At 46.5% G+C, this 16,538-nt stretch overlaps 1 protein-coding gene across 2 annotated transcripts in view; it reads right to left on the bottom strand.

The window, feature by feature from the left end:
• Positions 1–14,984: 14,984 nt before the first annotated feature.
• Positions 14,985–16,538, bottom strand: part of prkaa2 (protein kinase, AMP-activated, alpha 2 catalytic subunit) — a 75,634-nt gene continuing 74,080 nt past the window's right edge. For both annotated transcript variants that reach the window (XM_041790540.1, XM_041790541.1), the window contains exon 10: positions 14,985–16,383. In XM_041790540.1, coding sequence (XP_041646474.1) covers positions 16,133–16,383 — 251 coding nt within the window. In that variant the 3' untranslated portion in view covers positions 14,985–16,132. The remainder of the gene's footprint in view (positions 16,384–16,538) is intronic.

The following is a 16,538-nucleotide window of genomic DNA, read 5'->3' as shown; positions in this document are numbered from 1 at the left end:
TCTGACATCCATCCTCTCTGACATCCATCCTCTGTGACATCCATCCTCTCTAACATCCATCCTCTCTGACATCCATCCTCCCTGATCAGTCGTTAGCAGTGTTAATTCCTCGTCTGTTCTCCTAGAGGTGTAGCAGCTGTAATCATGATTCTAGATGATAGTCAGAGCTTTTGTATCATTCTGTCCCCCGCCCCCCACAGCTGACCCTTATCCTGGTATTGTCAATGAGCATCCTGCTGACGTCTAACTCCTCCGCACCATGACTGCAGACTGGATCAGACCATTCCCCCTTGTTAAACTGACTTTAGTCCAGCTCCTACACACCAGGACCATAGACTTGATCTGACCGCTCCCCCTGGTCTTTAGGGGTCAAACGTGCCCAGGCTCAGTGCGGACTCCCCTGGTGTGAGATTCTGAGTCCAGGTCCTGGTGTTCCAGACGTGTTACCAGTTTACAGTGTTGGTAGCAGACAATCTGAGAATAAAAGACCAAAAACATAGAAGTTATAGTGTTTAATTGTCCTGCTGGGATGTGATGGGATCTGTTCTCATTGTTGTTTTAATGTTCATCATATGAATCTGATCAAACATCTGTTTCCTTACATTAGACTGTATCACTGTGTTTCCTCACATTAGACTGTATCACTGTGTTTCCTCACATTAGACTGTATCACTGTGTTTCCTCACATTAGACTGTATCACTGTGTTTCCTCACATTAGACTGTATCACTGTGTTTCCTCACATAAGACTGTATCACTGTGTTTCCTCACATTAGACTGTATCACTGTGTTTCCTTACATTAGACTGTATCACTGTGTTTCCTACATTAGACTGTATCACTGTGTTTCCTTACATTAGACTGTATCACTGTGTTTCCTCACATTAGACTGTATCACTGTGTTTCCTACATTAGACTGTATCACTGTGTTTCCTTACATTAGACTGTATCACTGTGTTTCCTCACATTAGACTGTATCACTGTGTTTCCTCACATTAGACTGTATCACTGTGTTTCCTCACATTAGACTGTATCACTGTGTTTCCTTACATTAGACTGTATCACTGTGTTTCCTCACATTAGACTGTATCACTGTTTTTGTACATATGAATCTTTTTCTACGTTTACTCTGCTGTTGATGTGATTTCAATGTAATGTTGTCTAAACCTTGCCTGACCACATATCTGTTGTTTTATTACTAATACACTGGAACAGTCAAACCTCAGTGAGTCTGTCTCATTTATGGTCTAAATCATTGCTTTTCAAACTTGTTTTTGCCAAAGGCTCACCTAAGGTTAAGCCAAAATCTCAACACACACCATATTCATACCAATAAAAAATAAACTCTTTCAATAATGTTACAGTCAAGGCCGCCCATAAGGGGTTAATGAAGAGAGCTTCCTGGGGCCCACCTATCTGAGGGGCCATGAAGGACAACAAAACCATGGTCCACTGTTACATTAAACTGTGATTACCAACATATTTAACCCAAATATTAAACACTCGACTCAAAGCAACAAAATCAGTTTTACTTATTTATGCTTTGGTAAGATATAGCCCTCTTAAACGTGCTATTGCATTAAAACAGAATGACCTTTTAGTAATGTCAACTTCAGACCTAGGTCATAGTGTGCAGAAACATCAGGATGCTGGAAAATTAAGAAGATACTGTGACAACTTAAGTTAACAAGAACAGAAGAACAAATATATCGATGTGGGAAATTGGGCAAAAGGTGACAAATCAGGGTTAAAAGTGGTGAAAAATTGGCAAAAAAGACAAATCAATAGCAAAAGTGGGCAAAAATTGACAAAAATGTGGCACAAATAGGTTAAAAGTGGCAAAAAAGGGTTAACAGTGGTGAAAATGTTGCGTGTGAGTGGTGTTTGAACCCAAAATGCAGACAATGAAGCAGTTTTAAAGGTTTTATTGAGACAGGTGGAAAGGTCCAGGGAGTGAATCGTCGTGGGAGAGAGTGCTGTACAAAGCTGCAGGTGAGCGTGGAGTGAGGAACTGGAAAAGAACAGAGACACATTAGAAAATAGCCAACAGGTAGGTACTGGAAACATACAATAATGCACAAAGGTAATAAGGCCGAGCGCTGGAAGTTTACCACAGGTGAGTAAGAGCAAAACTCGGGCACTGCAGAGAATCACGAGCAGCCTCTTGTAGGTAGTCGAGATTGGATGATTCGCAGCAGGTGTGATCCTACTCTGCAGCGCTGTGGGGGATGGTGAACCTCAGGAGAAGCACTAACAAATTACCCAACAAAACAACGGACGCCGGAAGTCAGTGACCTTAAGTATCCTCAAAATAAAATACAAAATAAAACTCACGGTCTGAATACACCACAGAAAAATTGGTAAAAATGTGACAAGAATAGCAAAAGTGGGCAAAAAGGTTTTAAAATGTGGCAAAAATGGGTTTAGATTTGCAAAAACATGTTTCAAATGTGAAAACAGCGGCACAAATAGGTCACAAGTGGTAAAAAGTATGAATTAGCAAGGCACACCTCCAGTTGCCTCGAGGCACACTAGGCCTTGCCTCACCGTTTGAGAAGCACTGCTCTGAATATCTCCCTCATTCACCACGTCACCCTCTGATTATCAGACATGAATATGAACATGAGGCCTGAGCGGTCTGCAGATAAAAATGTACCGATCTAGTTTAAACTAGAAATAATCTAGAAATCTAAAAACAAACATCTTCTTTAAAGACCCTACAGTTTCCAGAACACTTCCACCTGAGACCTTCTCTAAGGCCGGCAACACACTGCAGGATTTTAAGCCTGATTTGGGCCTCCCCCGACGATCGTGGGGGCGTATCCCAAGAGGAGCCTTGTCGCAAACGACTGTTTGTCTGAGTAGTCTGCACGTGTGAGGTGTCAACAGGACAACATTACTGCTCCAAATCGAGTCATAGCCTCCAAAAGTCCTGAATTGTAAATATCAAACACGTATGACATTTAGGATTCTAGGTTGTAGTGCCGTTGACGGAGTACCCTCAACAACCAATGAGAGGGAGCACACGGGATAGCGTCACAGCAAGATCAAATGCACTTTCACCACTCACAACCATAAACACAAGTTTAACTTAATTCCAACCAGGATTTCATCCTGAGTGTTTCCCGTATTCTGATTGTTGCTGCACCTGTAACTCTGCCAGGACAGCCTGTTGTGGAAAGACAGGAAGACGGCATCCACGGACATCTGTGTTTTTCTGAAGTCACGTGATCACGCGAGGTCGTAGGCAGGTCGGCAGGTGTGTGGTCTCCAGGTGTGTGGTCTCAGGTGTGTGGTCTGCAGGTGTGTGGTCTCCAGGTGTGTGGTCTCCAGGTGTGTGGTCTCCAGGTGTGTGGTCTCAGGTGTGTGGTCTCAGGTGTGTGGTCTCCAGGTGTGTGGTCTGCAGGTGTGTGGTCTGCAGGTGTGTGGTCTCCAGGTGTGTGGTCTCCAGGTGTGTGGTCTGCAGGTGTGTGGTCTCCAGGTGTGTGGTCTGCAGGTGTGTGGTCTGCAGGTGTGTGGTCTCCAGGTGTGTGGTCTGCAGGTGTGTGGTCTGCAGGTGTGTGGTCTCCAGGTGTGTGGTCTGCAGGTGTGTGGTCTCCAGGTGTGTGGTCTCCAGGTGTGTGGTCTCAGGTGTGTGGTCTAACAAAGATATTAGTTCAGGTCATAACGGCCCGCTCTAGAGCAGTGGTTCTCAACCTGAGGGTTGGGACCCCATTGGGGGTCGTGAAACACTAAAAGGGAGTCACCAGATGTCTTAAAAAATGAAGAACACTTTGGAAATTATTTTTTCTCTTTTGTATACTATTGCCATGTTCATCAGTTTTGCACATCTTGAACCTTTTTTCCCACTTTACTCCATATGAACCCATTTTCATCACTTTTTACCAACAATTTCTGCCACTCTAAACCCATTCTGATCAGTTTTTAACCCTTTACACCACTTTTTCTGCCTGTTTCGCCTCTTCTAAAACAATTCTTGCAACTTTTCCTATACTGTAGCCTCATTATTGCCACTATTAACACCTTTATATCGCATTTAACACCAATTTTTGCCCATTTCAACCACATTTCACTGTTTGACATGCCCAATTTGACCAGTTCAACCCATTTCTGCCCATTTATCTGCCCCAGTTAACCCATTTTTGCACGTTTAAGCATGTTTTTACTTTGAAATCCAGTTTCACCAATTTTTGCCACATTAAAACTTTATTTTCCACTTTAATTTAAATTTTTTAACTTTATATTACACTTTAATCCCCTTTCACCACTTTCTCTTCCTGTTTCTGCCACTCCAACACACTTTTTCCATTTATTGCTGTTTTCTCCACTGTTATTGAAGTTATGCCACTTCTAACCCATTTCTGCTACTTCTAAAATCCCCTTTAACCACCTTAGGGACATTTTTTTTTACTATTTTAATTCTGTTTTTAAGAAAAGGCATTTACATTTTTAATGAAATTTCTCGATTGCCTATAGAGAGTCAAAAAACAAGACTGGTAAGATACATGCATCAAGAATTTAATTCACTCTGTACAGAGGGAGCAAACCTACACAGCCACACAGCAGTTAGCAGTATGAGGCTTGCCCACTGAGCAACTGGAGGACCCCTTTTTATACCATCTAAAACACGCCTTTGAGCAGTTGACCAAACACATGAGCTTTTGATCAACTTCAAAGAACTTCCTGAGCAGAAGGGTAAATCAATTGGGTTGCAATAAAACAGATGGACACTTCCCAAAAAGTGCTCAGCTCATGACTTACTGCCCTGTGGTGATCATGATGTGGTTTACAGTTGGGTTAACAGAAGGATTCGCCAGGTCATTCCTTCAATAAGACAGATGCACAGCTAAACCTACAGACTAACTAAATCAGAGGTTAAAATATACAAAACATACAAAATTCCCATCTCAACATTTTTAAGATGAATATAAACTACGGCACAAAAGATTTTTGTAGCTATGATAAGAGTGGTTATTATTCAGGTTCAATATAAAATATGGACATCTAGCTAACGTTATAATGGACCATGGTTCTCCTGACCTCCATGGGTTCCAGTTTGGCTGGGTCCCAGAAAGTCCTCCCATTTATCCCCCTAATGGACGGCCCAGTCTGCACTATTCTAGAACGTTCATGGCTGTTCAGCCACCTTCAGGACCGAGGGAGGTCCCAGTCTCTGGCACCTGTATTTTGGGGGTCCCTGGTTCCTGGCTCTTGCCTTTTGAGGGTCCCTGGTGTCTGGCTTTTTTATTTTGGGGGTCCCTGGTGTCTGGTGCCTGTATTTTGGGGGTCCCCAGTATCTGGCACCTGTATTATGGGGGTCTCTGGTACCTGGCTCTTGTATTTTGGGGGTCCCTGGTCTCTGGCACCTGTGTTGTTGAGGTCCCTGGTGTCTGGCTCTTGCCTGTTGGGGGTCCCCGTACTCTGGCACCTGTATTGTGGGGGTCTCTGGTCCCTGGCTCTTGTATTTGGGGGTCACTGGTCTCTGGCGCCTGTATTTTGGGGGTCCCTGGTGTCTGGCGCCTGGATTTTGGGGGTCCCTGGTCCCTGGCTCTTGTATTTGGGGGTCACTGGTCTCTGGCGCCTGTATTTTGGGGGTCCCTGGTGTCTGGCGCCTGGATTTTGGGGGTCCCTGGTGTCTGGCTCTTGTATTTTGGGGGTCACTGGTCTCTGGTGCCTGTATTTTGGGGGTCCCTGGTGTCTGGCGCCTGGATTTTGGGGGTCCCTGGTCCCTGGCTCTTGTATTTTGGGGGTCCCCGGTCTCTGGCTCTTTTATTTTTGGGGGTTCCTGGTCCCTGGATCTTGTATTTTTGGGGGTCCCTGGTGCCTGTATTTTGGGGGTCCCTGTTGTCTCGCGCCTGTATTTTGGGGATCCCCGGTATCTGGCACCTGTTTTTTTGGGGTGTCTGGTGTCTGTTGCCTGTATTATGGGGATCCCCGGTCTTTGGCTACTATATTTAGGGGATCCCCGGTCTCTGGTGCCTGTATTTTGGGGGTCCTCGATGTCTGGCTCCTGTATTTTGGGGGTTACCCTGTCTCTGGATCCTGTATTTTCGGGGTCCCCGGTCTCTGGTGCCTGTAATCCGGTGATCCCCAGTCTCTAGATCCTGTATTTTTGGGGTCCCTGGTGTCTGGAACCTGCATTTAAGGGGTACCCTGTGTCTGGATCCTGTATTTGGGGGTCACTGGTCTCTGGTACCTGTATTTTAGGGGTCCCTGGTGTCTGGCTCTAGTTTTTTGGGGGTCCCCAGTCTCTGGTGCCTGTATTTTTGGGGTCCCTGGTCTCTGGCACCTGTAATTTGGGGGTCCCTGGTCTCTGGCGCTTGTCTTTTGGGGGTCCCTGGTCTCTGGCTTTTATATTTTGGGGGTCCCTGGCTCTTTTTGTTGGGGTCCCTGGTCCCTTGCTCTTGTTTTTTGGGGGTCCCTGGTCTCTGGCTTTTATATTTTGGTGGTCCCTGGCTCGTGTATTTTGGGGGTCCCTGGTCCCTTGCTCTTGTTTTTTGGGGGTACCTGGTGTCTGGCTCTTGTATTTCGGGGGCCCCTGGTCTCTGGCGCCTGTATTTTTGCGGTCCCTGGTGTCTGCTTCTTGTTTTTTGGGGGTTCCTGGTCTCTGGCTCTTGTATTTTGGGGTCCCTGGTCCCTTGCTCTTGTTTTTTGGGGTTCCCTGGTATCTGGCTCTTGTATTTTAAGGGGACTAGGTGTCTGTTGCCGGTATTTTTGGGGGTCCCTGGTCCCTGTATTTTGTGGGTCCCTGGTGTCTGGCTCCTGTATTTTGGGGGTCCCTGTTGTCTGGCTCCTGTATTTTGGGGGTCCCTGGTGTCTGGCTCCTGTATCTTAGGGGTCCCTGTTGTCTGCCTCCTGTATTTTGGTGGTCCCTGTTGTCTGGCACCTGTATTTTGGGGGTCTCTGGTCCCTGGCTCTTGTATTTTGGGGGTCCCTGGTCCCTGGCTCTTGTATTTTGGGGTAACCTGGTCTCTGGCTCTTGTATTTGGGGGTCTCTGGTCTCTGGTCTCTGGCAACTGTATTTTGGGGGTCCCTGGTGTCTGGCTCTTGTATTTTGGGGGTCACTGGTCTTTGGCACCTGTATTTTGGGGGTCCCTGGTGTCTGGCACCTGTATTTTGGGGGTCCCTGGTGTCTGGCGCCTGTATTTTGGGGGTCCCCGGGCTCTGGCTCTTGTATTTTTGGGGGTCCCTGGCGCCTGTATTTTGGGGGTACCTGGAGTCTCGCGCCTGTATTTTGGGGGTCCCCGCTCTCTGGTGCCTGTATTTTGGAAATCCCTGGTCTCTGGCACCTGTATTTTAGGTGTCCCTAATGTCTGGCGCCTGTTTTTTGGGGGTCCCTGGTTTCTGGCTCCTGTATTTTGGGGGTCCTCGATGTCTGGCACCTGTGTTTTGGGGGTTTCTTGTCCCTGGCTCTTGTATTTTGGGGGTCACTGGTCTCTGGTGCCTGTATTTTGGGGGTCCCTGGTGTCTGGCGCCTGTATTTTGGGGGTCCTCAGTCCCTGGCTCTTGTATTTTGGGGGTCCCCGGTCTCTGGCACCTGTGTTTTTGGGGTCCCTGGTGTCTGGCTCTTGCCTGTTGGGGGTCTCCGTACGCTGGCACCTGTATTTTGGGGGTCTCTGGTCCCTGGCTCTTGTATTTGTGGGTCACTGGTCTCTGGCGCCTGTATTTTGGGGGTCCCTGGTGTCTGGCTCTTATATTTTGGGGGTCCCCAGTCTCTGGCTCTTGTATTTTGGGGGTCCCTGGTCCCTGGCTCTTGTATTTTGGGGGTCACTGGTCTCTGGTGCCTGTATTTTGGGGGTCCCTGGTGTCTGGCGCCTGTATTTTGGGGGTCCTCAGTCCCTGGCTCTTGTATTTTGGGGGTCCCCGGTCTCTGGCACCTGTGTTTTTGGGGTCCCTGGTGTCTGGCTCTTGCCTGTTGGGGGTCTCCGTACGCTGGCACCTGTATTTTGGGGGTCTCTGGTCCCTGGCTCTTGTATTTGTGGGTCACTGGTCTCTGGCGCCTGTATTTTGGGGGTCCCTGGTGTCTGGCTCTTATATTTTGGGGGTCCCCAGTCTCTGGCTCTTGTATTTTGGGGTACCTGGTCCCTTGCTCTTGTTTTTTGGGGTTCCCTGGTTTCTGGCTCCTGTATTTTGGGGATCCTTGGTGTCTGTTGTCGGTATTTTTGGGGGTCCCTGGTCCCTGTATTTTGTGGGTCCCTGGTGTCTTGCTCCTGTATCTTAGGGGTCCCTGGTCTCTGGGTCCTGCATTTTGGAGGTCCTCGGTCTATGGATCCTATATTTAGGGGGTCCCCGGTCTCTGGGTCCTGCATTTTGGGGGTCCCCGGTCTCTGGATCCTATATTTAGGGGGTCCCCGGTCTCTGGGTCCTGCATTTTGGGGGTCCCCGGTCTCTGGATCCTATATTTAGGGGGTCCCCGGTCTCTGGGTCCTGCATTTTGGGGGTCCTGGGCTGAAGTGCTGAAAAACCCCTGCTGTAGAGTAAAAGTCCAAATAAACACGGACACCTTTCGTTGAATATTTCTTTATTCTTTAATAAATATTCATTAAAGTGCAAATCAGAAAAGCAAGATCATGCAGTGCACAACAAGAGAAGTCCAAACCTCAAACAGACACGCAGAGACCAGGACAGACACACAGGGGGGCGGGCCAGACCTCAGACTAACACCTGTTTTCACATTCAGATACCAGGGCAGACTAACCAGGCTTGGTTCCTCCAGAGTCCATCACCCCTGAACCTCACCTCTAACCCAGGGGGGAGGACGCCCTGGATTCAGGGGTCCACATGGAAGGTTTTAAAAAGAAAAAGTCCAGATGCCAGGGGAAGGACCAGCGCTGGTCTTTGACATGAACCTTTTCCCTTTTTATAACACATGGACTCAAACTGGAACCATTATAGAACTGATGGGGGCAGACAGTACAGCAAAGAATCCAGATCTGAAGGAGAGCCACAGCTCTCTGAGCGAGGCTGGATGGACAGAGACCAAGCAGAGCAGGTCAGCTGAGAGGGGTCCTTAAGGGTTAACCTGGTCTCAGATGTTACTGTGAGGTATAAACGGGCCCGCTCTCTCTCACACAGGACAGCAGAAGGATACGTGGATCATAAACACAGAGCTCAGATTTGCTGTTAAACACTCACTTTGGTACGACACGCTTTGTTCAAGCTCTCCGGCACGTTCCACACCAACATGCCACAGAGAGCTGCGTACAGTAGAGGAGTTACAGTACTACAGAAACACAGGAGATACGAGGATTTAACACGACCCGGCCACGCCGACCCATGGTCAGTACCAGTGCTTAAAGTTCAGGTGATCCAGTTTGGACCGGCATGGCTCCATGTGCCGAGGGTGGTGGATTCAGAGGGGAGTGCTGCAGTAGGGGGCAGAGTCCCCCCGCTTTCAGAGTCCAGTCAGTGGTGTTTGTGCGGTCACACACAGAAGAACACAGGTGAGAATAAAGGGATGGAGCTGATTCAAACAGAAGCCTTCACCATGGTCACATAAGGCAGAGCTGACACAAGGAAAAGCCCCGTTATTCTAGGTCCAACAGGAAGCTCAGTCCAGCACACAGAAGCTGCTCTACACTCCAACATGGCCAAACCATCTCCCATCATAACAGCTACTTGATCATGTCTGGAAAATCCTGTTTGGTTCTAAGAGTCCCTCTGTCCTCCTGCAGGTCCAACAGTTCCACAGACGGCTACCCAACCTGAGAGCTTCCTGTCCTTTCACCTATCAGGCCTCTTCTTTTTAACGTTTACGCCTCAGATCCACCTGACCCTGGTCTATGAATCTGTATTGAAAGAGCACCGGAAACCCAATCCTGCTGAGACAAATAACCTCGTCAGTCTGGACAAAAACATTCCAGTGAGGCTAAATGCTAAAAGGTTTTTAAAATTTGAACTGATGTTAAAAACATGAGGAGGCTCCAGCTGACTTTAATACTCTGGTACTCTACCACCAGAGAAACCACACAGCTGCTCTCTGCTCCCATGATTCCACAGACACCAGATCTCACAGAAACTCACGGGACAAAACGGGACTTCAAAGACTGAGGACAGCTGGCGTTGTCGGCAGGCTGTCCTGGAAAACAAAGCTAACCTTCTGGGTTACATCCGTATGTTCCCTCCAGTTACTGACACTTCCTGGTCTGCTGTGATTGGCTTAAGTGGGAATTCAGGCAGAGAATTATCAAACGTGTGTCATGTTTATGAGTCCAGATACTTCTACTGACACCACAGATCTGAAGATTAGTTGGGCAGATTACCCGCTGTGATGGATCTTGCCCCCCTGGCCGATCAGGTGGGGTCAAACAGGACCCAGAACTGATCCTGTAGCCAGTCTAAGACAGTCTGGAGGGGTTTGGCTGCACACTGGCGGTGGCGTCGGCGGCCAGACGAGTGGACGCATCGCAGCACTTTGGGCCTCTTCTCTTCTCTGGCCACCGTCGGCGCCCAGCTGGTGGCGAGTTTCCCCAAGAGAACAGCTATTTTGTCCATCTCAGCTGCCGTAGGAGCGGCTCTGCTTGAGAGCACAAAAAAATAAATTTAGCGCCATCTTTAGTTTGAGGAGTAGAACAGCTGGAAGTCAGCGCGGGTGAAGTACACGGCTCCTATGGTTGTCACGTCACATGACATGCCAGGCCGCTGTTTTGGGCTTTACGTTTATTTCAGTGGACTCCCACAGTCCTGATCAGGATCTGGGCAGTCTGCATGTAGACAGAAAACGACCTCTGGACCAGGACGTGTTTACAGAGAACCGCCATTAAGGCTGAGCACACTTCCATTAAAGAAGAGCATGTTTGAGTTTTGGCCATGTTGGTGTTTGGTAGAGACCTAGCTTCTGTGTTCGCTGGGCTCAGTAAAAGGCAACAGTCCATCGCTCTGGTTCAAACCTGTGGCTTTAAAACAAACCCAAAACAACCAGAAAGATTCAGCTTCACCTTTACATTCAGTCACTAACAGTGGAGCAGCGGAGCGCCGATGTGTGGGGTCAGTCCAGCGCACGTATACAGAAATAACAGACAGTAACAGTAGTGAACATCTGCAGACTGCCCCTGCAGAGAGTTAAAGTGCAGAATGACCACGGAGCGTCATATCAAACCCTCGTTTCCCTTCAGACCAGAACCAGAACTATAAAAACCATGTAGCACACACCGGCTCATGCATGCGCTCATCTAAACATCTGCACAGAGCGACTGTCTTTAAGGCAACGGGAGGAAGGTTTCTGTGGCTTTGACTGCAGCAGATACTCGCCGTCTCACCAGGAAGGAGAGCTGCAACAGAGCATCAATGTCCTAATGGTGGCCAAAGGGCCCGGCCCACCAGTACTAACACCTGAGCCCTCAGACCTATACTATCATTTAGACGAAGTGTAGAAGAACAGGATGGCAACCGCCATTCACACCTACACCTTTGATTCTTCCACAGGTCTACTTCCTGTGATCTTAAGATGAGGATGCATTTGTAAAGTTAGATGATTAACAGGGTGAAGGGCGTTGTATTGGTGGACGCTGATGTTGACCATGAAGGAGTGATGGCTGTAACATAAAACACTGATTTAGGTGGATATGTGTAAACACTCCAGTGAGACGGCGTGTATCTCTGCTTCATCATTAAACAGGACGGCTTCATTATCGCCCCGCTCTCTCTCTATCCTCTTTATTCTTCTATCAAAACTAAAATCAACCTTTGTGTATAAATAATAAAATTACTAGAGTGTCTATAAAACAATCTGTCAAAAATAAATATGGATCTGATCGGTAACAATAATCTCTGTGCTGTATAAAGTCTTTTGGTATCTTCAGCTACGTCACATGATTGTAATACATCATAAACATGGACAACCAAAGCTGCTTCTTTACAAACTAGAGAAAATATAACACCACAAATCAAACTTCGCATGTCCACACTCCCTCAGAGAAAGATTGATTCTGAATAAAACCAGACCTCTGATCAGAGATCTTCAGTGTTAAAGGAGCGCTGTGCAAGAAACAGTGACATCTGGTGGTGAGGCCGAGAGCTGGCTCTATAACACGTCAGACTTTTAAACCCCTGATGAGGCCTGAACCGTCTGTCCCACGATGAAGGGAGGATGGTAAAAATCTGGCTCAACACCAGAAACCAGAGTTTGATGTTTCACCTGCAGAGTGTCAGCACGTCCTAACAGCACGTCCTAACAGCACGTCCTATCAGTAGTCCTATCAGCGCGTCCTAACAGCACGTCCTAACAGCACGTCCTATCAGCACGTCCTAACAGCACGTCCTATCAGTAGTCCTATCAGCGCGTCCTAACAGCGCGTCCTAACAGCACGTCCTATCAGCACGTCCTATCAGCACGTCCTATCAGCACATCCCATCAGCGCGTCCTAACAGCACGTCCTAACAGCACGTCCTATCAGCACATCCCATCAGCACGTCCTAACAGCACGTCCTATCAGCACGTCCTAACAGCACGTCCTATCAGCACGTCCTATCAGCTCGTCCTAACAGCACGTCCTATCAGCACGTCCTATCAGCACGTCCTATCAGCACGTCCTATCAGCAGGTCCTAACAGCACGTCCTAACAGCACGTCCTATCAGCTCGTCCTAACAGCACGTCCTATCAGCACGTCCTATCAGCACGTCCTATCAGCACGTCCTAACAGCACGTCCTATCAGCACGTCCTAACAGCACGTCCTATCAGCACATCCTATCAGCAGGTCCTAACAGCACGTCCTAACAGCACGTCCTATCAGCTCGTCCTATCAGCACGTCCTATCAGCTCGTCCTAACAGCACGTCCTATCAGCACGTCCTATCAGCACGTCCTATCAGCACGTCCTATCAGCACGTCCTAACAGCACGTCCTATCAGCACGTCCTAACAGCACGTCCTATCAGCACGTCCTAACAGCACGTCCTATCAGCACGTCCTAACAGCACGTCCTATCAGCACGTCCTATCAGCACGTCCTAACAGCACGTCCTATCAGCACGTCCTATCAGCACGTCCTATCAGCACGTCCTAACAGCACGTCCTAACAGCGCGTCCTAACAGCGCGTCTTAACAGCACGTCCTATCAGCGCGTCCAAGTAGTTTGACAGCTATCTTCAATTTTTAGTCTTATTCTTAAAATTTTGATCAGATCTTAGTTTTAGCCACATTTTAGTCATTTCTACCCTTTTTTGTTTTAGTTGAAAATTCAAAATCATTTCAGTCTTTACTTGCGATGTGCGTTAAGCCTGCGGTGGCTCAGACACACGAGGCAGCGGTCAGTGTTTCTACAGAAACCCTCAGGTGGCCCTCAGGTCTTGGTTAGGCTTCATTGGCCACAGCCTTATAGAACAATATATTAGATCATAAACTCCATGTGCATTTTCAATTTGTATTAAAGCGTAGAGGAAATGCTGAAAATTACTGGCTCAACAGCAGGGCATGGATTTTCTTGATTTTCTTCCCCTCACAGGGGAAGAAAATCCCCTTTGATGCAACATGAGATGGGATTCAGTCCGGCTGTTAGGACATGCTGCACGGTGAAACAAAAGAATCTGATGTTTTCGTGAGAATGACCATCATTTTAGGCATGCTTTCTATTCAAACCACTGAATCTTACACACCACAACTCCGCATCATGATGTTTGGTGACCTTTCAGCAGAGAAGGTTCTAGACAAACAGCTTCCTCGTGGGACGGCATCTGCGGCCACGTTTACATGACAACGGTGCCAGCTGACCTTGTGTTTTTTTCTTTTCAACAAGTTCAAAGTTTCCTGATATAAACTGATAATATGCAGTTCCTCTGAAAACAGAGACTTCTGCACATGCTCAGTTTGGTTCCAGTCAGTATCCATGTGTGAGGAAGTGGACTACAAAAACAATGGAGCATCGTGACTTCTTTTTGACAGAACTTTCTCTAAATTTACTGCTGCAAGGCCTGAAATCCTTCAAACCATAACAGACGAGCTGTAGTTCAGCCTCATTTATCTCTCTATTGTCTTCATCTCTCTATCACCAGCTATCTTTCCCTCATGTGGACTTTACTTTGTTGCCAACTTTTAGAAAGGTTACCAACTATGGCATTCTCTTATTTGGCAATAACGGAGGAGAAAAAGCCCCCAACATCCCCAGCTTCATCAACATTCTGTCCTTTCCATTGGTGAAGATGTCATCTTTCATTCAACAGTCCAGCCTTGCTTTTGAAGATGATGTCATCTTTCATTAAACATTCCAGCCTTGCTTTTGAAGACGATGTCATCTTTCATTAAACATTCCAGCCTTGCTTTTGAAGACGATGTCATCTTTCATTCAACATTCCAGCCTTGCTTTTGAAGACGATGTCATCTTTCATTAAACATTCCAGCCTTGCTTTTGAAGACGATGTCATCTTTCATTAAACATTCCAGCCTTGCTTTGGAAGATGATGTCATCTTTCATTAAACATTCCAGCCTTGCTTTGGAATATTATGTCATCTTTCATTAAACATTCCAGCCTTGCTTTGGAATATTATGTCATCTTTCATTAAACATTTCAGCCTTGCTTTGGAATATTATGTCATCTTTCATTCAGCATTCCAGCCTTGCTTTTGAAGACGATGTCATCTTTCATTAAACATTCCAGCCTTGCTTTGGAAGATGATGTCATCTTTCATTAAACATTCCAGCCTTGCTTTGGAATATTATGTCATCTTTCATTAAACATCTCAGCCTTGCTTTGGAATATTATGTCATCTTTCATTACATTTTCAGCCTTGCTTTGGAATATTATGTCATCTTTCATTCAGCATTCCAGCCTTGCTTTTGAAGATGATGTCATCTTTCACTAAACTGCTTTTAAAGACGATGTCATCTTTCATTAAACATTCCAGCCTTGCTTTTGAAGACGATGTCATCTTTCATTAAACATTCCAGCCTTGCTTTGGAAGATGATGTCATCTTTCATTAAACATTCCAGCCTTGCTTTGGAAGATGATGTCATCTTTCATTAAACATTCCAGCCTTGCTTTGGAAGATGATGTCATCTTTCATTAAACATTCCAGCCTTGCTTTTGAAGACGATGTCATCTTTCATTAAACATTCCAGCCTTGCTTTGGAAGATGATGTCATCTTTCATTAAACATTCCAGCCTTGCTTTGGAATATTATGTCATCTTTCATTACATTTTCAGCCTTGCTTTGGAATATTATGTCATCTTTCATTCAGCATTCCAGCCTTGCTTTTGAAGATGATGTCATCTTTCACTAAACTGCTTTTAAAGACGATGTCATCTTTCATTAAACATTCCAGCCTTGCTTTTGAAGACGATGTCATCTTTCATTAAACATTCCAGCCTTGCTTTGGAAGATGATGTCATCTTTCATTAAACATTCCAGCCTTGCTTTGGAATATTATGTCATCTTTCATTAAACATTTCAGCCTTGCTTTGGAATATTATGTCATCTTTCATTAAACATTTCAGCCTTGCTTTGGAATATTATGTCATCTTTCATTCAGCATTCCAGCCTTGCTTTTGAAGATGATGTCATCTTTCACTAAACTGCTTTTAAAGATGATGTCATCTTTTATTAAACATTCTAGTCCTGACTTTAATGATGATGTATCTTATTTATTAAACATTTCAGCCTTGCTTCTGAAGATGTCATCTTTTAAAAAAAAGTCCTTTCCTTTGATGATGTCATATTTTAAAGTTTATTTAACATTCTAGTCTTTCTTTTGGACATCGTGTCATCCATTTTTCAACATTCTAGCCCTGACTTCAAAGACGATGCCATCGTTAAAATATGTTTCATTACAAAGTCACAGCTCCACCTACTGACCTGGCATGGATACTACAGGATTCCTGGACACAACAGCAGTTTTAGTCGTTTTTTTCTATTCATAATACTGACGGGTTTGAACACAAATCAGCTGAGCTTCCAGAGGATGTTTTTCGTGTAAACGTGGCCTCAGTGACATAAAGGAAGCTGCTGATCTGCGTCTGTGAGAACAGCTTCCTCTCTGCGTCTCTGTTAATCTGAAGTGACGAGTGAGTCTGCATGTTTCATCCCTCCAGCTCAGAGAGAGCGGGGTAAGGATGAAAAAAAAAAACTGAGAGAGGAACTCTTTCACACTCTTACATCCCCAATCACAGAGACATTTAGACATCGGCGAGCTGAGGTGTGTGTCAGCGGGCCAGCGTGGTGATCAGACTTGCACACATCTCAAAGAAGTCCATGGTGTGGGAACCCTGCCGAGGTGTGAGCTGCGGGGAGCTCCCTGACAACGAGCCGGGCAGGGAGGAGCTGAGCGTGGGGAGATCCACCGCCGGGCTAGCCGAGTCGATGCTCAGTCTGGGTCTGTGGAGTCCGGCTGTGGAGCCTGAGCGCTGAGGAGTGGAAGACCCCGATTTAAAGCCCACCGCCTCGATGATGTCATCTGAGGGTCACATGAGCAGAGGATTGATCATTTAAGTCATCTAGACTCCTAAAACAACATAAAGCTCAGACGGGTATTAAAGTCTGTCCTGACATACACTCCCCTCCAGAAGGACTGGAACGGTGGACCCAACACCTGGAAATGAAAGCTGACAC

Source organism: Cheilinus undulatus, linkage group 7 (genome assembly GCF_018320785.1).
Source record: "Cheilinus undulatus linkage group 7, ASM1832078v1, whole genome shotgun sequence".
NCBI lineage: Eukaryota > Metazoa > Chordata > Actinopteri > Labriformes > Labridae > Cheilinus > Cheilinus undulatus.
This window is presented reverse-complemented; position numbering and strand designations above follow the sequence as displayed.